This window comes from Perissodus microlepis, chromosome 12, assembly GCF_051167445.1.
Source record: "Perissodus microlepis isolate ML-2025 ecotype Zambia chromosome 12, ASM5116744v1, whole genome shotgun sequence".
NCBI classification, from domain to species: domain Eukaryota; kingdom Metazoa; phylum Chordata; class Actinopteri; order Cichliformes; family Cichlidae; genus Perissodus; species Perissodus microlepis.
Genome location: NC_140472.1, coordinates 16,703,698 through 16,728,035, shown reverse-complemented (window position 1 = coordinate 16,728,035; position 24,338 = coordinate 16,703,698). Strand labels below are relative to the sequence as shown.

Sequence of the window (24,338 nt, the reverse complement as noted above, 5' to 3'; positions counted from 1 at the left end):
ATGACCAACATCTACCTGGGTGAAATGAAAGCATTTATAAAATAGTGAAAGGCACATCCAGCTTCGTGAATAAGAGCTTTCAGCAGAGAGAAATTTGACACTAATATTTTTGACTTGAATTTTGACCCTTTTCTGACATTTTTCTGTCTCTAACACAACCATGATTGCTTTACTAAAAAAAACATTACCACTGTCATTTATTCATTTAACATCATCAAAAAGAAACACATCGCGATATCACCATGTTATGGTTTAAATGCTCCACATTCTCATGACCATGAATGTAATATCTTTTATGTGTCACACTGAATGAACTCCACCTGCAGGAAAATAACACTGACACTGATTTGGCCCACACTGACCATCCTGAAATAATGCAGCTCTAGTCAAGCACAGCATTTATCAGTGTTTTGTTTGGGCTGGCACTGGCAGCCAAAAGCCCTGGGTAGAATGGAGTCTGACTATTTTCGCCATCTGGGACTTGGAATTGCATCTCTATTTATGCTTTGGCCAACCGCCAACATGGCCCATCTTTACTGCAGAGGCCAGGAGGCGCCAACGCAGCTCAACTGACTGAGGGGGCCTCACGCAATTAGGCCCTGGTAACAGCTCGTTCACTAACAACTCCTCTACAGGAACGATAAACCAGGTGAATGCGTGCACAGCGCTGCAAACAAAGAAAATAGAAATGCCCAAACACCTTTGCAGTTTTACTCGTCTCATTATTTTTCACCTGTTTCTTTTCATAACATCCACAGATCACATTTTCAAGGCTGTTTTTTGGTAGTTCTGTTTCCTTCTTGACATTTTCTCATTTAATCTCAATGCACTAAGTTAAGAAAATACAGGCCCTGACAAACCCATCCTAAGCTTTTAAAGCAGTGAAATGCTCTATCAGTACTGTTAAAGGAGATGTAACCAACTGTAGGTCACCAGCAGATCTTCCAGGCTTCAGTTACCCTGGTAACCCTCTGATGTATTTACCACCTTGTCTTATATCAATCAGCAGCATCCTTTCCACTCATTGTTAGTCGCTTCAGTTATTCATCTGCACGTTGAGAAAAGTTTAACTCGGGACCTGCCAGCTTCACATCGCCAGCAGGTATTTCTCCTGTTGTCACATGAAGTTGAAGAATGTCACTGTGCATCGCGTCTTGTGTGGATGCCCCTGAAGGTCGGCAGATTTTGTAGATTCTTCAGCTTTTTATGTATTTACTATGTTTTGTTAAGTTGTAACTTAATGTGTAACTTTAATGTACAGTTTGTTTTTGTACTGTCTGTACTGATTCAAATACCAAATGTATTTTTTTTTACTTTTTGAGTAATGCTTATAAAAAGTGACATAAAGAACTGCCAAAGTGACAGGAAACACTAGAAGGTTATGTTTCTCTTACAGCACTGCACTTCAGGCCACTAGTCTGACCATTTTACAAAGCTTCGCCTTCCTCAAGGCATTCTGTGCAATTATATTTTGTTTTAACAGCAATGTTATGCTGTGCTGTAATTTTGCTGGCAAAGCACCAGCTTGCTAACAAGGACAGGTCATTTTACTCAAAATATATTTCTACAGGCATTTTAATTTCAAAGGATCTGCAGAAGTGATTGCTCACTGAAGACATGTGGGCGAGGTGAGGTATCACAATTATATGATTTCGGGCCATGGTGCTAAATATGTATAGTATAAAAATGTCCATAAAACATAACAAGGATCAGGGGCCAAAAATATCTAGCGTCTAGCGCTATTCTATGTATTCAATAAACCTGAGGAAAAACAGCTGTCAGTTTGATCTACCACGCAGGCAACTCCACCTTAAAGGCTAAGTAAAATACTGGTGTCAGAGGCACAGAAAAAGCGCTCCTAAACACCTTGATTCTAGCTTGTTTCCCCAGCTTGTTATCCAAACTGCCCTCTGACAGAGGCGAGATAGGGTCAGCTCCTCCAGGAATGAAGAGACAGAGACAGCAGGATACCCAAGGAAATAGACATTTGAAGTACAAGGCTCATCTTTGGCCGGGTTTCCCTCTTTGTGAAATCATGCCGACACACACCCACAACACACACACACACACAACAGAGTATAGACTCAATAAAAGCCAACCAGAAAGGTATATACAGTTTTTGTGCTTTTTTTTGTTGGCTCTTATTAGAGTATAGTTTACAAAACTGCAAAGTGTGTTACATGTGTTCCACTTTATGACTTGACCTGTCTACTATCTGCCTGTCTGTCTAATACTTATTGAGGATTCAGTCCACTAACAATGAAAAGTCCCCAAAGAATCACTCACTTTTACTATAAAGAGAAAAAGACAATAAAATAAAATCAAGTCATACAAACAAAAGGCTTTGGCAGTCAAAACATAGTCAATACATACTGATTTCTGGGCCCAGGTATACAAGAAATTCATTCACCCAGTTTCAGAGAATCACTGCTCTTGTGTAGCAAAACTATCTTTCCACTCACCTACATGTTCTTTACAAACAGAGGACCCTTGAGGGGAACCAAAGGGAGACACAAATGGTATTAACCTTCAACAAAGTAGCATTATAAAACTGAGACTTAAATTAGATGCAACATCAGGAGTTACCCAAAGAATGGTGAAAATAGCTTCTACTACAAAAGCATTAATGTGCATGTAAAGACGGTTGCATCACATAAAACGATGCCCTACTCATGTTCAATGTCCTGCAAAATACAAATGAAGGGGAGTAGTTTTGTCACTATCACTGGTGTTACTGTTATTACGGCGATGAAGACACAAATGGGTTTTGGTTTTATCATGCGCACACACATGTAATGAACTGTGCAGCTCCCACAGACTATCTATAGACTAGATTAACTCCAAAAACCCATACAGGGAGTGATTCCTTTGGAGAGCCCACGGTTAGCTCAGACATCTACTCATTTCATTTTCATTTCACAGAGTAAAGACCTTTTTCTTTTCTAAATGTCTCAATCTTTTCAACCAAACCCTGTGCGTAGGGCTTGGAAGAAAATCTGCTGTACGTAACAACCATCAATTGCTCAATCATGGTGCACCATTGTGGAATATTACTGTTGAGTTACAATACTCACACTGTAGCCCAAAAACAGTAATGGAAGAGAATGTGTGTATTTATTTATTTATTGTAAAAGCTGGAATAGCACCAATGCAAAATGACAGAAAAATGTAAACTCACAAATGCTGTTGTAAAGTTAGAGGTTGAAAAACTGAAACATTGAAACAAATGTACACATGTAAATTCTTATTAACCTATGAATCCTCTCAGTTATTATTCCTACAGCTTTTTTCCAAATTGTTATTTGGAACCGGAAAGCAAATAAAAACTGTCAGTAACACACACACTTCTCAAACTGGGTGAGAGTTTCCACCAACTCTGGATTTGACTGAAGCCTCTTCACATGCCAAGTGTAACCTCATTATAAAGCAGGAGACGAATGCCTTATCTCAACAGTGGAAATAATCACACATCTGTCAAGTAAGCTAGTGTTGGTTATATTACAAAAATGACACACATCTGCTTCTACTACGCCATTTACACAGAAAACCCATGAGTGGTTTATTCACCAGGAGCCCATCAGCCACTCTGAAGAAGCCACTGTCACACTCAGCAAGTCCAAGAGAGCTAGTCTGCTACAGGCAACACACACACACACTCCCATGGTTCCATCATTTCAGGACATTACACTAACTTACAGTCATATTCTGGAGACTTAGCCTATCCATAAGCAGTTCCCTGATGCTAACAATAACCTAAAAATAAAACTACCCAAGCCTTAAACCAAGTCCATGTAATGAGTATGATTCTAGGTATTTGCATTTTAAACTCTAAAAGTAAAGCTGATGCCACAATGGGATTATGTAAAACACATTTATGCCGCTAAACACACACACTATTTGTGTATCGCATGCTAACATAAAAACTGTATTTTATTCTTTGGTTTATTTTTCCTTTCCTTTCCTTTGCTTCCCTCCCTCAAGAACAATATAGTGGACGCAGGTAGGACGATACAGACATTCTCTTTTGCTTTCAAATTTCATACAATCTACCATTTTAGATGTTCATCTGTATTTATTCACACAGAAGAAAAAGAACATAGAAGACATCACAATGTTGGATTTACTGACACCAGTTATTGAAGTCTGTAAAGAGGAATTCTACTGTTTGATGCTTAAAGGAAAAAAAAGACCAAATGTGCAGTAAGCGGAAACAAAACGACTGCTGGCCCACAGGCAGAGCAATCTTTTTATTTTGATCTACAGGCACGCTCTCTGCTGATCATCGGCGTCTGTCGGTTTGGCTCTGTGCTTGTGGTCACTTCTTTGAATGTCTGCTGGACTTACAGACCCTTCCCCCAGGATCCTCTACACTCATCTCGGCCTGTAAACGCAGCTTTCCAGCCACAGACTGTGAGCAGTGGGTGGGCTGTGAGACTGAATGTAATGTTGAGACGGTGTCAGGAAATGGCAGCGTTTCCCACACAGCTCTGTATCGCAGCAATCTAACAACAGGGAGAAGCTCGAAGCTGGAGGTGTTCACAGTGGTTCTGAGGCCACTTTGTAGTGGTAGGACACATTGTTTTTGAGATCTTTGATACAATGATGAATTTGGGAAGACAGAAAAACGTAACTTTATTGGCGTATTGACAAGCAGACTGGAATAAAGCGTCACAAATGTCTTGCCTTCGTCCTTTGAACACATATACAAGTTTTAGTGAGAAAAACAAAGTGGTGCTACAAGTTAGTCATGCTAATTTATTCATATAAAAATAACTGCAGTGCAGATTAGCATAATTTCAGTGAAATTGTTGTAACACTGAGACTGTTAAGACGAAACCAATTTATAGCTACAAGTACAGACCTCGGGCACTGTGACTAAATCCATGCCTCTGTTTATTTTGAAAACAGATGAACTTTCTATGGACAAAGTACTTCTTCAACAAACTTTTTCACTGACTTAAGTTGCACTTAAATCTATCATAATCCATTTAACTAAGCCTGCCCTGAAAACACTTTTTTTTTAGACTTGAAGTGCAAATCTGCCCTTAAACATAATTCAGCTATACTGCTTATATGATCTAAGACAGTAAGTGGATTTCTGCATGCGACCGACTTTCCCCTGGAGCGATAAACAAAATAGCAACTGTACTTTGTGAAGCTGATTTTGTGGACGCAGAGACAATTTGGAGCATCATTTGCTGGAAATATGGGCCTATTTGCTGGTTAGAAGTGTTTCTATTTGATAAAATAAAATCCACAGTGGACAAAAAACATATGCACAGTCCACGTGTTCGACACTCGTACCTCTCCCGGGAGTCCCAGCAGTGACGGCGTTAACATTATTGATGAGGTGTAAAGCCCAAGCATATGTAGATCTATTAATGATGTGATGCTTGCTCGAAACTTGAATAAAAGTTTCCTTTTATTTGAATAAAACATGTGTGTGAGCATCTAGCAACTTTGACATGCAGAGTTAAAGAGGCAGGGATCAAACCGCTAACCTTCTGATTATTAGACAGCCTGTTCTACCTCCTGAGCCACAGCTGGCTGATCCTTTTTATCCCAATATCTCTTAAAAAAACATTATGCTGGTTGTTTAATCCTGAGTGTGATGCTCAGGTTGTGTTTATCATTTAAACACAGCCACAAAAGGCTAAGGAAGTCTTCGTGTGTCATTCTGATGTTTGCTGAAGTCACTTTAATAGTGCAGCCTCACAATTTGAAGGAGATAACAGCCGCTTCAATCTTGGCGAGAGCCCACCAGACCTGCTCTGCCTCACTTTACTGTACTCTCTCAGTGCTCTCTATAGGAGGCTTTCTATTTTCCCCTCTCTGCCATCACAAAATGCTGTAGATGTGCAGTTACAGGCTCACCTCCCGCGATGCCAAGGCAGGTAACTGGAGTGCTGCTAAGGTGAAGGGGTGCTGTGCTGTAGCTGACAAGCACAAACTGTTGTTGTAGTCAAATAACCACTGTCATTTACTCATTCATGCTGCCTCGGGTTTTAGTGCTGTTATCTTAGGCAGTAAATTGAGTACAAAAAAAACACAAGGGTGAAAAAGTCACATCTTCGTTTTTCTTTTTGGAAAATCAAACTGGAAAGGTGGAGAGCCTGAGGACAGACACACAAGAATCACACAACAAACGAATAAGTAATGATCTCCGGATGCCTCCTCACTCGCTCCGAAATACACTAATCAGGTCAATAAATAGGCTACGAGACATACCATGCAGAGGGAGTTATGGAGTCTCTTTTTTTCTTCATGTGCTGATGAAAGTCAGTCTTCGTTCAGCCCCCAGGTGAACTAACTAACAGTAATGGTTCCCTGCGGCTTTACATCAGGCCACAGCCATAAACAGTGGCTGATTATTTTGTGGCAAAAGGTTTGCAAGGTGGCGGGTCTAGGATTATAGGAATACGATACATGAACAAATAAAGGGGTTGAATAAAAATAACTAAAGCTTTTCACAATTTTTTCCACCAATCAATCCGGATCTGTTGGTGTCTTATAGAAAGAAAGGAAAGAAAGCCAAAGAAACATATTGATCCACAAGCACGAGGTGGCAACTATTGAAAGGACCTGCAGGCTATGAAAGATTGGAGGAAGATCGAACAGAAAGAGAGCACTTGCCATCTAAGAGACAGTTTAGCCCAATTAATCTGTTAATTCTTTTATCTTTCTTTTTTAAACAGGGTCTTTATTCAGTACATTTCTGCTTGAAAAGCACTTTATCTGCTGCCTTTAACTTTGGATTTTTCAAAAGCAGGCATCACTGCATCACATCAAATTATTGTTTTAGTAAACTAAAGATAAAACATGTATGTTACGCATGACTTTATCACAACTTTCTTAGAGCAGGAATAAAAATGCCTACAGTTTATACAACATTTGTCCTTGACAGACTGAGAACGTGTGCTCTAAAAATGATCTGCAACCTCATGACGTCTGAGGCAATCAGTCCCAATCTTCACACTGTGACAGCTCATTACGGCGCTTGGCTACTTGCCCAATAAGGCTGCATTTGTTCTCCTGTCACCACAGGGACATGACGCCACACTATCTGAAAGATGAATGACTTTGTGATGATAATGACTATAATAATAAAAGCAATGACACTAACCAAAGGAAAGCCACGGCTTTCAGACGAGATTGAGACAGACTAAGAATTGCTTTAAAACCCAACTTAATGCAATCACAATAAAATTCACCTCATCTTTGACAGGCCAGAGACAAAATACTCTATCTTTTACTTTCATATGACGTGGCTGAGTGAAATCAAGCTTGTCAAACTTTGTGTTAACTGCACAGTTAGTGTGCCAGCACGCTGTCATCACCTTCAGCAGTGATACTTGAACATCTGACCTGAATGTGAAAATCTCATCACCTTGGGAAGAGTCGAAAACATCTAAGTTCTAAAAATAAGAAATGTAATTAAAAAAAAAAAAAAGCAAATTTGTCTGAAAAAACTTGGAGTTGCCTCTGTGCAACTATTTCTCTTCCATTTTTGGTCATAATAAATAAAACATTACTTTATTTTAGTCATTAGAAGTCCACAAAGGATGCTTATCTAGGATATGCTCATTGGCTGCAGACTTGTGACTTAGAACCAATGAGTGTGCAGATTGACCCCTCATCCTCGCATCCAGTTTCAAAACGCCAACAACTGTGAAAATGCTTTTCTCAAGGCTTCAAAATGGGACAAACCAAATGTCACAAGTGATAAAAGCTGTCACTGCTAACATTTAGCATGTAGAAATAGTTTCCACAGAGCACCCACTCTTTACGCTACCTGCACTGCAATGTTTCTGCCACAAAAACTGTTGAGCCCAGTGGCTGCGAGAAGAAGTGTGGGGGGCATAACACTGAATAATGCAACATAATCACCTCGTTATGAAGCCGTGTGGCACAAACAGAATAACCGCACAAAGAGAAAAGCTACAACGGCAAGAAAGCACTAAAAGGTTAACTACATTTTCATACAATAATGGATGACTTAGCCTACCATAATTAATTTCCTTTTTTTAATATGTAATCAACAGTAACAGCAGACTAATACGATATGTCAGCTTAACAGTAGCTTTAAAATGAAACTTCTGTCTATTAAAATATCCCCTGTGCTTAGGCAAAGGTAATACAATCAATTTATTTTATTATCGCTTTATAGCTATCTACCAAACTAGTGACTAGGGGATCTCCCATCTGTTCATCTTTCCTTAACTGCTAGTTCAATTTACAGTCAAGACTCTGGCTACAACCTAGACGGGTCACCGGTCGATCAGAGGGTCAACACAGAGACACAGACAAACGTTTAGTCTCATATCCACACCTAACAATTAATCTAGCATGTCTTTGAACTGGCTGAGGGCTAACCTAACTCAACATAATAAGTCACCGGTTAACCAGGAGGTTTGGAACCAATAACCTTTTTTCTGTGAGGCAACAGTTTTAACCAGTGAACTAACCCAGTATCAAGTACTGCATTTTTCCCCTTCACTACATTAACTGTGAATAACTCAAACTTTCTGATAAAACTGTCCACCAGTAATGAAAATGTTTCATACATTTTCCAAATTGTGAAGGTGCACGATATACCTTTCAGCTTATCGTGCATTAAAGCCAGTATCTTACCATTATTAAGCCAGCTAAACTGTCATTATACGTGTCGCTTTATAATTTAATTGCAGGAATTACCCAGAAACAGATTTGCTTATTAATGTCTCCCTCCTGTCTCTCTCACGACTCTCTGTCATTCAGACGATGTCCATGAGTAAAATTGGCAGACTTTAATGTGTATTCAGACTGTATCGAATCAGTTTCCCACCACCCCAGGGCATAATAGGAAACAATAACTGAATTATGACATGAATGATAGCCAATTGCTCACAGTTCAGGCTGGAGACAAACACGATGACATAACATTGATCTACTGACTCCTTCTATTTCCTTTTCTGTTTTATGCCTGACACTGACCAGTGCAGCATAAAAAACAATTTCTTTTATGAGTTAAAAAAAACCCCCACATTTCTGTCTTTTTTAACCTTGGCGCACATTTTTTGTTAGGCGTTGGTTAACATCTCTCCATGCTCTCTCTCTCTCTACAAATCCTCTCTCTTACAAACTAAGAAGGAGCCATCACGCCACACGGTTTGCACCATGATACATTAAAGCCATTACTTACAAGCACACCGGCAGTGAAGGACAACTGTGTTATGCAGGCTAATACAATGCTCAGCCAAGCACACGCAGAGGCAGGAAAGCCACAGAACTTGGCCTATATATCATACTGCGGGATTTAGGAAGATTTTGGCACACACAGAGAAAGCTATATGCTACGTCTAAATCACGGGAGTCAATCGAAAAGTGAAAATGTAAAGGTCTGCATTAATTGTCTGCTGATACAATTATTATGTCCATCAATTTATTTTCTTTTGCTTATACAATTTAGGGTCACAATTGTGCTGGTGCTAATCCCAGCTGCTATAGGACAATAGTTGGGGTACATGGTAGACAGGCTGTCAACCTACTGACGGCTAACAGAGAGACAGAAAGGCATTCACAGATACAGCAAGTTTAGAATCATCAATCAGCCTAATGCACATTTAGTTGTACTAATTTGTTTGTACCCCTCAGGTATAAAAAGCAGATGGGGTATTGTCACCCTGCCTGAGGGGCAGGTGGGCGCGCAGTGTGGACACTGAAATGGGATAACTCGAGAACGAAGTGAGTGAAAGAGTTTCAAATTGACACAACTGTGCATCTACAAATACATCTCGAATTTGGGAAAATCTCAGTGACCTCAGACTCAGGGACAAGAGGTAAGGTTTTCTGAAAATCTTGTGAGTGCGATAACGCAAGAAGGACGTCACCTGGGATTTTTTAAATTGATACGATTGATGCATCTCCTAAAAATCTCAGACAAGTGTGAATCCTCACTCAGAGTGAGAGTGAGTTCAAGGTCGGAGGTCAATGTTTCTGAAAATTACCCTTTCTAACTAAGACAATAGGCACATCTACTAGGAGGCTGAGGGGTAGCACCCGTGGCCACTAGTTTTATTGTTTGAAAATATTTAGTTTTAGTTCTGTTTTTATTTAGTTTAACAAAAATTTTTTTTCTAGGTTTTTAGTTTATTCTTTGTGGGTTCTGTCCTCCAAGGTTAACTAGGAATAAACTTAAACAAAACGTCCTAACGCTTCACAGAAGGGCCTTAGCTGGCCATTTGCTTTAAACTCGAGACCTTGCTGTGAGGCAACGGTGCTAACCAACACACCACCATGCTACCTCACATTTGTTATGTATGACTTTTCATTTTCAAATAAATAGTCTAATTTGCTCAGTTTTAGCGGTCCTGTTTAATAACAGACTATTTTTGTAAGAGCAGCTACAAGTATTATTAACATTTTTGTTATTAAATTGACTGCAAAAACTGCTGAGACTACTAAGAATACTTAAAGTAAAACAGACTCATTCTGTCAGAACAGATATTGGATCTAAACAATAGCTGAATGAAGCTTTGAAACGTGAATTGATGCATGTTGCTGTTCAAAGAAAAATAATTATATATCTGACTTGCTCGGTCTCAATAATAGTTTAAGGATCGATAGTGTTGGCCACACCCAAATGTGCTTGTACCCCATGATTGCAGTCATTACCCTTGTCCCCATATTCCAGGTGCTAGTTTAAGAGTTCAAAAGGTCAGTTCCTAAGACAGCATAAATTGTGCATGGGATGAGAACAGTGTTCCCAGTCTAACATACTGTCGAGAGTTATCTCACAGGCAGCACAAACCCTCTGACACCAACCTTTATTAAGAGCATGCTCAACAAAAGGAAGCAAGCTCAGCGCTTCCTTTCTCTCCTGAACTCACTATCATTTTGCTGAACTCGTCCTTTTTGTTACTTTCGTTACTTTTTGTCAGCTTTTCAACATCTGTTCACTGCTCAAGGTTATTATTTGACTCCTGTTAGAAAGTCGTTATGATCAAACAGACCAATCATTTTTCCTGGTAATGCCATAAAGGAGACACAGAGGCCTTGCAAACCTTTTGACTTTATATTAAGTTCTGTGATCGTTCGAGACACTTTAAATAAGGGACAGGGAAGAGGCTGGTCCTTACTGTGTTGGCAGTGAACTCCACTGAAACCTGGTAGACACTTGCACACATAACCAATGAAGGTATCACCCCTGTAGGTCTCACTGATCTCACACGTTCCTCTGTTGTGGCAAGGGTTTGGATGGCAAGGACCTGCACAGAAAAAAGAAGAATACAGACACCGATGATGGGGGTGGCTTTTTAAAAAAAATTTTTTAACTGTACACACAAGAGCAAATTGCAGCTGATAATATTCCACAGTAATTTTGGTATATGATACAAAAGTGTACTTAGACATCGTTATCCAGCCAGTAGTCTAATAAACTAAACAATGGGTGTCCCATTAAACACATCTACAGTTTTTAATAGCACACAATAACACACAAAGTTTTAATACATAAGGTATTCTGGGAGACATTGTGAGGTGGTGTTTAAGTAAAACTGCTTGACAGGAGAAACTGAGGATGAAAGGAGTGTCGGGAGAGTCTGTCTTTCAGTGACTGCTGCTGGTGTCTGTTGTCTAGAGGGCGGCCCAAGGCACCGTCTAGAAATCACTGAATGTGTCCCCTCCAGGAAGGCAACACTTCATTCTCACAGTGCTAAGCGAAAAGCACAGACTAGCTGCAAGGTAAAATGGAGCACCACCATCTATGCACTGAAATGTACCCACGGCGTCACCCACACATACGTACACACACAGATGCTCACACAAATAAGTCGAGTTTTGACTAAGCAGTTACTTAAATTTGAAACAAGATTTTTTTTTTTTAATTAATGAAAAGTGGCCATTGTTGTGAACAATTCACCAGTTTTAAGAGTTTCTGTTCATGCGTCCCCCAAAATGGAGAATCGTTATTAATACTGTACTGAATTTGTACTCCACAGAGCAAAATAATAGTCTCTGAAGAAGTGATTGCTCAAGTGATTGCCACTGTGAAAGTACTGCTGCTGTCCTGAATGCTAGGGGCAGGCTAGCCAACAAGCAATTCTCTGAGGGTTTGAACAATATAAGGTGTAGTCTAAAGTTGTGAATGTGCTGCAGAATGGCCAGCACAAACGCACTGTCTTTAATAGTTATAAATATATTGGTGCAAAAAACATTTTAAAAAGGTCACATGCTGTTCTTATTTTGCTCCAATGTACATTAAATTGTTAACTCCAATGACTGCAATGGCTTTTTTATTGAGATACTTGTTGCCCTTTGGTGTTCCAAAGTGCTTTCGTGACACAAAAGCATTACCAAAAGACAGCAACATCGTTTGAATTTCAGAAAATTGTAGCAAATTTACTCTACTAATAAACTGAGGCAATCCTTTAAGTCACTTCATTTGTATTGGAACGTACTGTTTTCTGCATAGTTTGCTTCAGTGGATGTTTTTATTGCTTTCAGTGCTGTGCAAATGACCTCCACCAATAAAATCTGTCCATTTGGTTGAAGTTATCCCATGTTGTGCACAGATAACCACAGTTCAGCATTCCTACAGAAAATCAAACGCTTATGCTGTACCCTGTGTGAGGGTCAGTGCTGCTCAGAACACAAAAGGCTCCTATGAGCCAAACACTAATTTGCAAGGGAATTCATATTCATAGCCACAAATCACATGTATTCATGCTGTGTACACAAAACCCCATTCATCATTACCATTGTTTTCTCATCAATATTTGGGTGCACAGAACACTGGGAAGCTTCGCCACTAGAGAATTCATGCTTTGGGATTTAAGCAAACAATAGAAAGAATTTCAATAAAACAAGCAAAAAAAAATAAAAAAAAGAAAACGCCTCAGAGTTACGCTGGTAATGATTAATAACTCTGTTGGAGCATGATTCTTTCCATGTTTTTTGCTGTTTTTTCTTTCTTCTTTTTGTTTTTGTTCTCGTTATGGTATCTCTTTGCAACCCATAAGGAGAACTAAGGCTATGAATAAAAAATTATTATAACAAAACCTGCTGTGTATGATACAGCAATGAATTAATTAACTGCCAATGCCCACAAAACTGTGACATTCAAAATCTTTCATGAACTAGCCTGCAGCATGGGGCAAAATGTTAATGATGCAATGCTTGTAGGTTTCATAACTCAAAAACCTGCCAATATCTGTCTAATCTTTTATACATTGAGTTGTACAACTGCACTGAGCCTGTCAAAACTTTGCAGATTGATGGGGCGTGTTCGTTGCTCACCTAGTGATGTGTGCGCACCGTGCACTTAGGCTGAATTCTTACTGTGGTAGCCCAGGCTTGCATCCACCCCAGACTCCTTGCTGCATGTCAACCCTCGTCACCCACGCCTACACCCAGGCATCTGGGTGCTAGCTAGGTACATGTCAATTGATCATTTATTGTAAAATGTAATGTTTAGATTAAAATCTTATTATAAACCACAAAATCATCATCTGCCTGTCCGCAAACTCCTCCTACAGGATCACAAGTACAGCAACCAAATATGGGAGACAAAAATATGGGCTAATTTTAGTACAGTATTTATTTTTTTGAATCTATTTATCTTTCATGCTTTTTAATCTATAAACAAGAGCTACCACATTGCCAACAGCATGAACTGACTGCACAATCTGCATTTAGTAATGATATCTAACATGACTCTAAAGTTTCAAAAAGCCTGCTGAGAAAAGAACTAGCAAATCTGAATTCTTTCCATTAGCATGCCCTTGTAAGTTTCCTATCTTGTGATGCAATTTCTATTCCAGTCATTTTACAGTCATATCTTAGAGTTGACAGGGAAACTGTGCTTTGACAGGTCTCTTATTTCATTTTAAGCGATGGAAAACAAGAAGTCTCAAGGGTGAGAATCTCATGCCCTCTTAAGTCAGTTTGACAAATTAGCAGCCGTGAGCACAACATTTGACAACGTCAAGTAAAAAGCTGCAGCCTTAAATTGTTTACTATATCAACGGGGCAACCATTTCACACTAGCCCCAACCCATAAAAAGAATAGGAAAAAAATGAAGTAAATAAACAAATAAATACAAAATCACTACCAACCCTATTATTGTTCTCTCACTGGAATTAGTAGGCCTCTAGGTGTGAATTTCAAATGAGGTAATCCTATCGAAGTCATACTATTTCAAAGCCTGGACCTGTATTAGTAATAATCATAGTGGTGGATAATCAGTTGAACAGAGGCTTGTATAATAGCTTTCACAGAGGACCTGCTCACTGTGAGAAAGGGGGTTGACAGGTTTCAGGGCTCTTTTGATGTGATGATCTGTAGTCGCACCATGCTGTACTGACAGCATCCCTAATGGCAAGTGCATAAAACAGAAAAAGTGGGGACAAAAGGAGGTAGTGAGAGAGAAAAGAGGGAGGGAATGGTTTCTCAGTTAGTGTGTTAGAGAGATACAAAGAGTGTTCAGTATGACATCTACATTTGATTTCATAATTTCTGTCAAAAAAAAAGAAAAACAGGAAGAGAAAAAAACGCCCCAATGTGCCGGAAATTAAGCAAACTTTTGTATGGTATGAGCTAAAAATAAGCCAAAAACTGAGGAACTGCAGAACTGTTGTCAGGATCAGATGCCAGATCACATTAGCACACATACAAAAATCTGACATCCACTCAGCATATAATATCAAAAACTATTCATCTGCTAGAGAGCAAATGGTCTCGCCAGTGGAAAACACCACATGAAAATTGCAACAGCTACTTTCGTGCCCTTGGTGGGCTGAGGCTGACACAACTTTTCAGAAACTTACAAAAACACATAAACCAAAACAAAACCGCGTTCTGTTTCTAATTTCTTGGGAAAATAATAGTTACAAAAACATTTTTAAAAAAAGAAATAAGTTTGTTTATAGTCTCCAAACTTTTCAACTAAGAGGATGATGATTTTCATTAAGAAAGAAGCGTTTTTTAATGCTATAAACAAAAAAAAAGAAAGAAATCCCTTATTCACTCCAACAGCTGCCCATTTCTAGAAAGGATTAAGTACTGGGAGCCATGATGGAAGCAACAGAGAGGAAAAACCAAACACTGCTTAGAGAAAAGAAGCAACTTTCCAAGGAAAGGCAAGGGAGTAAACATGGTGTGCCATTAAATTGTGTTTTCTTCACACAAACACACACCATGTACAATGTAAGTTGTGTGTTGCTGATTGCTGGAAAGTATTAGCTGCTAATGCTACTACTACAGTGGCTTGCAAAAGTATTCGGCCCCCTTAAACTTTTCCACATTTTGTCACATTACAGCCACAAACATGAATCAATTTTATTGGAATTCCACATGAAAGACCAACACAAAGTGGTGTACACGTGAGAAGTGGAACGAAAATCATACATGATTCCAAACATATTTTACAAATAAATAACTGCAAAGTGGGGTGTGCGTAATTACTCAGCCCCCTTTGGTCTGAGTGCAGTCAGTTGCCCATAGAAGCTAACTGTAGTTTCAGTTAAATCACTAAATGAATGTAACTGTAATCAGAGTTACTGTTTGCCAACTTGTGCGCAAACACAAACTACTTGGTAAAATAGCAGTGAAACTATTAAAAGTGCAGAAAACAGGAAATGAAAATTGCTCACCTTCAAAGTAAAAGTTGCGCTGTCTGAAATGTGCTGATTGATGACGGTCACAAATTTCAGTGTGTGGCGCACTTTTTCAAGTTTCACTGCAGCTTAGAGATTAAATGGTATGTTTTCAGACAAAGTGCCATCTTCCATGTGAACTACAATTGACTACACACAGCAGTAGACACCTCCAGTCGCCAATCAGAGGCTGGCAGAGGTTTAACCAACCAGTCTCTGGGCCTGGGTGACTGAGACATAACATCGCTGTAGAAAGTAAAGCTTGTTCAGCAGCAGTGATGACTCTGTCATTCAAATACTTTTTAGGAGGAATTACACCTTAAGATGAATTTGTTATAATTGCATTACTCACTGTATTTTTAGCACAATAATAAATCTTTACAGATTAATAGTAACTATCCTAACACTGTGGATAATGCAAGGAGGAAACACTGGGAGCTTTCTTGTGAATTTAAATGTTAGCTGCTGCCCTGCTGTACAAGCCAAGACTTGCATAGTGATTGATGCAAGCCTGTGTTGTGTCCAGCATGGGCATTGTGATTTCTTTGCTGACTGCAAAGAGAGGCCAATCAATCAGCTGTGAAATCCTGACCAGTGGTTAAACACAGGAAAGCATCCTTTGTTTCCTTGCAGATAAATCACAGAGATTTGACATTTTCAGGCTACGTATGTGCTCTGTCACAGTTGCTGTAACAAGCATTAGCTCTCCCCAAATGTATAAGAATTCAGGCATTTGGGAGACAGTATTTCATGCTTTGCACATACTCTGCTTAGCCTGAAAGAAGTGATACAGCTAATAATGACGATAGCAGTCAATTTTTAGAAAGCACAGATGAGCTGAAAAGCTTGAGGTATTAATAGTCAGTTGAATTTATATGGACATGAATGAACCCAGCCCCTTGTTCATTATGTTTTTTTCTAGACTCAAAGAGAACAACATGTACAATCTTAAATTAAATCCAAGATAAAGGAAAGATATCTTCTAGGAAGGGGTGACTGTGGCTCAGGTGGTAGAGCAGATCAGCTACTGATTGTAAGGTTGGTGGTTCAATTCCGGTCTGCATGCCAAATATCCTTGGGCAAGATACTAACCCCAAATTGCCTTCTGATGCGTTCATCGGAGTGTGAATGATTATTAGTTGCACTTGAGTTTAGAAGTGCTTGTATGAGTGGGGGTGAATGAGGCATGTTGTATGCAGCGCTTTGAGTACTCCAGGAGAGTAGATATATAAGAATCAGTCCATTTACCATATCTTCCTACTGCTTGCTGGGTTACATGCATTGTTTAGGGTTATGAGCAGGTCGGGCAAAGTATTGTCTCCATGTGACATATTTCTGCTGATCCCAGGGAAAAAGTTACTGTGCAGCAACATGGGAGGAAATGCTTTTAATCTGGCACCACAAATATTAGTACGCAACTCCTGATGTTTTTGACAGCAACACCGAGCAGCCCGTACCCTACTTAGATCAACAACTGCTATTAAAAAAGTGAAATTTGGTAGACATTTAAATAACAAAACTGAAATGGCTGTGTGACTGTCAACTCTGAATTTCAGTTCCAATTTTGCCATCTTAAACAGTCCCCAGTTAACTATGACAAGCCAGGATTCAACCACACTGTTAGGCTTTCATAATATCTTTAAAGAAAACACACACACACACGCACACATTACCTGCCTCAAGAGTATGAAATTTACATTTAAGCTCTTCAGCTCAGAAGCTGCACCCTGCTACTTTGCCGAGACATCTGATATGCCCTAATTGCGTCAAATCTATTTTAACCTAGCCTTTTTGTATGATGACTTTACTGGCTCATGGGCTCATGGTCACTGCATCCATCCTGCATTTCAACTGATGGAAGCTGGCACTGCACCACCAATATTATATCGAGGCTCTCAGCGTGAGCCGCCGGACGGTTGGGCTTTTAGTGAGTCTTTGGCCTTTTATTCTCCTGTGCCCTTCCCACTCTGCCATTTCCGCCCATCAGGATTTGACAATGTCAGACAAATACACTTGAAGGTAAAAGTAGTAAGACTCGTGCAGCAACAAAAATGCTTTGGAATATGTCACTCAAAAGAAGAGGTCACATTGAAGACCACCATCCTTCTAGAAAGATCCAAAGAAAAGCAGAAATGAAGGCTGTCTTGTCAGATACTAAATGCCATGAAAATGTCAGAGCCGTACCTTTTCTCGCAGGGGTCTCTTAAAAAAACACGAAACTTTCTGAAAATTCCAATGTTTATTAGCAAAATCTAAATTATATATGTTAAATAAAATTCCCAGTCTACCAATAACATTTCTGAAAATATGACAAAGGCTGGCTCTAACTTGTTCACTGGAGAGCTAATATTCAACTTTCTACTTGGCAAATGTTAGTTTTACAATTAAATATGCTCAAATATGCTTCTTCGGTCTCAGTAGTATCCATGGTATTTTGACTGCACATACTGCAACCGCTGAGATTGTGCAATAAAGGTTTGGCAAACAGAATTCAGAAAATATATAGTTTTCTTGTTAAAGTGTAATTTATGCAGCCCCTGCAATTAGTAATGGAAGTAAAAATGCCTTAAAAGTTTAAATTCCTCCAACCGAGGCAGATCAAAGAACAGCCGTGTTCGTGTGTTTTTTTGATGAAATTGGTTTTGCTCATAAAACACATCAGGTGCTTAATAAACGATACTTTTATAGAATAAACTCACCGCTTTAAAGGGAAGCCGTGTAGATGACTTGGCAGTATTCATACACTGCCAAATAACCATAATAAACACAGACCAAACACAGCAAACAATATCCCCCTTTGTATGAATGGAGACAAAGTATGAAAGCTGTGTAGAGTAAGGATATGAAATGCTGTGAAATAGCAGCTAATTTGCTAAATACTTCAAACTTGTCATGAGCAATTTGGCCTTCCTCATCACTCTGTCCTATTTTCTGTCTCAGTCCAGTTCCAGGTCAGTGGTCACAAGTCATACCTAATTCAGTTCATTTTCTTACTCCATAATTATTTTTTCTTGCCGTGTTCTCGCTGCCCTGATCTGAAGTGAGTATAATACACGAAAAGTTGCTTTGAAATGCTTTTAGGAAAAAAGGATTTACGATAGGTATTTGTGCAAAGAGCAAGATGCTGATGCCAAAAAGTAGTTTATACAGCAGGCAAACCTATTTTAGTAGCAAAAGTAGACAGCAGTCACTGGACTTACATATTCCCTTGAGACGCCTGTCTAGTTTGTCTATTGTGTCACATTCTTTGCATTGCTGCAGCAAAGTACTTTGATTGCCGGGGTATTACGTCTAATCTAAATAAATCATTCTTTTTTTAACCTACTTGATCTCCAACAAACCAGCAGGGATTAACATTAATGAAAGAAACATAGACAAAGACAATTACTGTAGATGTTGAGGATGCAACGAAAGAGGAATTATATATTCAGCTGCAGTACTTCCCGAGGATGTGAAGTGACATTTTAATTACATCACTGATGAAGATAAATCAGGTTCTTGTTTACTGTTGTCCTCTGTGGTCTTGCTTTTGTAATAAAACTCTTGTTACATTAGTTATTTCAATAATCAGAAGCAGTACTTTGGAATACCAAATATGCTACCTTAAAAATATGATTTTAACATCTATATATTAATTCAGAGATAAGTACTTTAGCATCTATTGGAGCCAGCAAAAAAAGAATACACTCAGTCCACTCTATAGGGAGTGAATACAATGTACATCAAGACTGATGCTAATGGCATGTATTTATGGATGCACTGCATTAACTCTAGAATAAACATATTGGAATTGCTATGGATTAATGCTGCTTTTAAGTAAATGGATTATAAAATCAGCACTCACACACAAGGAAAAAAAACACCCTGAGAAATATGATAAAGGCTCAGGTATCCACCATATTTCATTTCCACTGAAAAACAGTCATGCAAAAGCAATCAGTGGACCAAATTGGACTGTGAGCTCAATCTCAAAACTCTGTACTAGACAAAGACAAGACATTTCTCAGATTCATACTATTAGAGGAAGTTTAAATAGGACTGCCTTATGAAGTGAAATGCTAAATAATGTAATCATGACTGTTTCTGGCCCGGCATGAGCAGGGAGTCAATGCCGGAATTAGACACAGGAGTAATGAAGGAAGGACGAGGCTTGGCTCGTTCCATTTCTCTATCTCCCCCTCTACACACACACACTTGCATGAAAACAAATGAATGGAAATCACGTTACCAAGCATAAAAAATTCCCACCTGCTGAAGTTGGTTCCTCACCATCTGCTGCTGTTGAGACACAAAGGAGAAAAAGGGGGAAAAGGGAAGAGAGAAAATTCCTATTAGCTTCATCACAACTATGTATTTAATGCCGCAGCTGTATTGCAACAGATTCAGCTGTACTGGTAATTACATTTTGTGCTATCATATGCAAAGTTTTATTTAAGTGTAATTCCCTTGAGCACACAGTATGTGAAGGCAGACACACCTGCTACCTGTAGGGTACAATATCCTGCCAACAGACACGCTCTCCAGTGCTGCCATGAAACGTAACCTGGCACAGTGTAACATCTGATGCCCCATCAATACACGTGTCCTGGTCTGTTACCTTTCCCTAATATGTGTTCATCATTCTGGACCAATGTAGGATCAGCCCCTGTGGCATACTTACTTACTAGCTGCATCCCTGGCTCCCAAGACCCAGTCCAGCTTTGTGGCTTAGATTTGGCCTGTCTGCTACCATTACCACAACCCTCTGTCTCCATCATTAGTTGTGAAATTGGTCCAAAAGACGTGCCCAAAAGTTGGGCACAGATGCAGAGGCAGTCAACCAAGGGCATCAGATTCAAGGATGATAAATATGATTGTCATTATTATTGGGGATGAACAGAATGTGTTACCAGAAAGGGATGGATGGACAAACGAGGCCTGAATGTATTGAGATTTGCTGCTGTACAGAGCATATTAAGTATGCGTGTCTATTATTTCTCAATAGCTAATGATGTTGCTTACCAATTCTTGCTTAATTAAAGTATGATTCAATGTCATGAGCATTTTTTTCATCCACAGCACTGAATACTAATTAGACATTAACATATGGAGAGGGTGAAGCCTGCATAAGCAGAAAAGCAGACATAGAGTGCCTGCATTGCACACAGGTGCAAATATATACAAAAACCATCTGAGAAATCTGTTTCATTTCCAGCCACAACACGCAGAACCATTTGGAGACCAGATTTTATTCTTTTTATAAACCAAACATCAGCGCTCTGTCAGGTTCTGCTCCCTGTGGTGTTTTTGGATGTGGAAATCAAATAAAGCGCTCTCGGGGGATTTTAAATAAGTTTTCTTTTTATTTATTTTATTCAACACATCTCCTAAATGTCTAGCAAATTATTTAGTGGATCACTAGATGTGGTACTCTTTAGACAGAAATATACGATTTGAATCAAGACAGCAGCATCTGTAAACTGAAGGGAAAAATGATTCACTTAGTCATAAATGTGATAAACAGATACAATTAAAGAGTGAACCACAGCCTTTAATGCTGCTTTGACTGTGAGAGAAAGCTTCAACTGAAGCCACACAGAGTCAAAGCCAAGCACTTTCTCAACCTCTCATCTGCCTGGCAGCAGAAGCTCTCCTTTGTGTTTTACCATGCACACGGGCCAATGTAATCCCCAAACCGAGCGCATTCCACGGTTCACTTAGTGTGGTTTTCTTTCTGCTCCCGTTTTCTCTTCAGCCTTACCATAAGGGTCAAGACGCACACTTGCAAGTCCTCAGACACATACACACAAGTACACGCATGTGCACACACACACAAAACTGCACACTTGATAAAGGCAAAAAAACCAACAACATATGCCTCAGAGTGCAGACAACTATTCACACCCACACATAAATACACATGCTGAGAAGACAGAGATGCATAAAAGGATGGGTTTTATGTTTATCCAAGTGTTGAAGTGGTGAATCATAAGAGTGCATAAAATATTGAAAGTACAGTGGGTTGGCAAAATTTATGTCTCTAATTGTTGGTGTTCTCCATAAAAATAACAAAACACCCAGTGTTAGCTGAATCACATAGCTTATTTCCCAAAGCAGTGAGCATCGGGATAAACTGTGGACAAAAAATAGACTATAGGTTTAAATAAATAATAAAAATATGTATTAAAGATTACCTACACGTTCAGCTAGACTAAAATGGTGAAAGTGCAAAGTTTTGACTGGGAAACCGAGGTGGAGTCACTTTTGTTGTTGTCAGATTATTCGCTGACTTCCTGAAATCAGTAGCAGCAGAGAGGATGTTGTGCATTAATGCTGAATCTCTTAGAGAGGGAGTCTGAATTGATGGTATGCATTTTGATGCATGTGAGGTCTGATTGTGACGTTTAATGCCAACAGTAAATTATTGGCATCACAATGGTTGTGTTCTTATCATGAATTCTACCCAGATAGGCATTGTTTCAATTGTTTCCACAACTTAAAAACTGTTACTAACATTCTTGAGAAAGTGCCTCTAATTTTATGCTAAACTGTTAAAACAAAGTCATCAGAAGAAATCTCTACAACAGAAAACAAAGAATTGCTGTATGCTGATTCAAAAATGACTGACAAACTGAATGTTGATATATTTTCTATTCATAAAATCCTGCAAATCCAACAAATCTTGTCAAAAGCTGTCATTAGAGCCTTACCAGAGTACTCCCTCCATTGGCTGGATCTATTAAAAATCTATTGGTTCGTCTATATCAAAAAGTGGTAAAAACACAGCTGTTCTGCTAGCCAGCAAGCTATAAATATTACGTGGGTCATTCTACAGTATGGCTTATTGTCAGTTCTTCCCATATAAAGACACAAAAATACATTGCATGCACACAGTTAACTTTTTGAAAGTGTGTGTTTTGCCTTCCCATGCACTCCTTTCGCTGTCTTGTCTTTCCCCTCCCTGAACCTGGTATTATATTTGTTTACTGCAGGAGCAAACACAGGAATGGACAACAGTGTAAATCTTGTGGTATAGTCCTATATTATTGAGACAAATCCATAAAGTAAACTGACAGACAAGGGCAATACCAAGCATATTGGTGTACAATAAATACTTGATGCATTGATATTTCTTCAGACCACATTAATAAATTTGTAGAACATGGAAGGTTCTGGAGATGGCTTATTTAAATGGCCCCTCCTTCTTACCAGGAGAAGGTACTCTCTATGAGATGATAAGCCTCTATCCCGGGACATATTGGTTTAATCTGACTGACAGCCAGGAGGCAGTAATAACCATCCATAATCTAAATAGGAACCAGTCAGGCTTTCCTGAATTGATATGACCTCAAGGTGTTCAATGGAGATAGAGGAGCAAGTGCACAAGATGAACAAGCATAAAAACTATGCAGAGCATGCATACTGTACATACACATTCATATAAGGGTGAAGATACCCCTTTATATATTAAACAATAGGGTTCACCAATTTTTTTACCACGATGGTTAAATATGTACACAGTACACTCACATTCCTTAATATGATAAGCCATTTTGATTTAGTAACTTTGTTTGCAAGAAGCATTTAAATCAATGACTGACCAACAGAAATCAGTTACTACAGTTTAATTAGTAGAGTTAAATGGCTGTGACCTTTAGTATTTACAGCTTGTTTTACACACATAAACGTATCCATGAAAACCTTGAGGGTTATGCAATGTGGACCAAAAGAATGCCAACAGTACGTAGCCTGTTCAGCGATAATGCACACGGGTCACTGAAGGCTGAGAATTATAACAATGATGTGAAATATATTCTATGGCCTTCACAGTCACTCAGTCTGATTCACGAAGAATTTCACCCCTTTAGTTGAGTTCACTAGAAAATTTAAAGTTAAAACACAAACTGACCCTGTTCCAGTTCCACATAACAGAAGGCGAAAGTGTTATTCTGAATTTTTATTTACTTTTTTTAATGTTAACATGTAAGTAAAAGTCACATCTGCAATGTCCCAAAGTTCTACACTTGTGCCAAAAATGAAAGGCATTTCTAACACCACGTTCCACAAGATGGAAAGTAAATAATGCCTTCTAAAGTCCTGGCACATCCAAAGCAGCAAATCCATGAACTTGTGACTTCATTTTTGCACTCTTCTTTTTGTCAGCAAGTAAGCCCTTTACATCTATTTATTGTTCTATTCTTCTTCTATTCTCTGTGTACAGAGAATTTTACTGCAGCCAAATTCCCAATTGAATGTCTTCTAACACACAGCAGAGCAAGTGTAACATAGTGACTGATGCACTCTCCATTAAGGTTCATTGTTAACCAGCAGTCATTTTCCAGAAACTGCTGCTGAGCAAACGTCTAAAACAAAAGCAAAGAAACAGAGAATTATTTGTCTCTTAGGCTTAATGTGAATCGATAAATACATTTGGACTTTGAGTGGGGCTAGGTTGCATGTATTATTTAATGTATTTTTCAGTGTTTTTTCCTAACCATTACCATTAACCTTATAACCCTACAACACTTTAATACTAAAGACAGCGTTATTGTTTTGATGTACCTGCATTTGTCAGGGTAAGGGGTTAACACAATGATTGCACTGTTATTATGATAGCAGTGCATTACACAGTCGTGGGAGCCACCGACTGTTTTATACTGTTGTGTTGACACTGACCCTCACCGGTGCTTTGTATCCTGGAAAGGTTGTGTAGGAACCTCATTTTG

General features: G+C 39.0%; 1 protein-coding gene across 3 annotated transcripts in view; it reads right to left on the bottom strand.

Annotated features, from left to right (window-relative positions):
* The window catches only part of edil3a (EGF like and discoidin domains 3a), a 125,232-nt gene that overhangs the window by 72,180 nt on the left and 28,714 nt on the right, over positions 1–24,338 (bottom strand). The window contains exons 2-3 of one of the 3 annotated variants that reach the window (XM_084947239.1): positions 19,882–19,908; positions 11,118–11,246 (exon numbers count right to left, since the gene is read on the bottom strand). In XM_084947239.1, the coding sequence (XP_084803365.1) occupies positions 11,118–11,246; positions 19,882–19,908 (156 nt within the window). Of the gene's footprint in view, positions 1–11,117; positions 11,247–19,881; positions 19,912–24,338 lie in introns of all 3 variants that reach the window. The other 2 variants (XM_084947237.1, XM_084947240.1) reach the window with 2 other exon arrangements.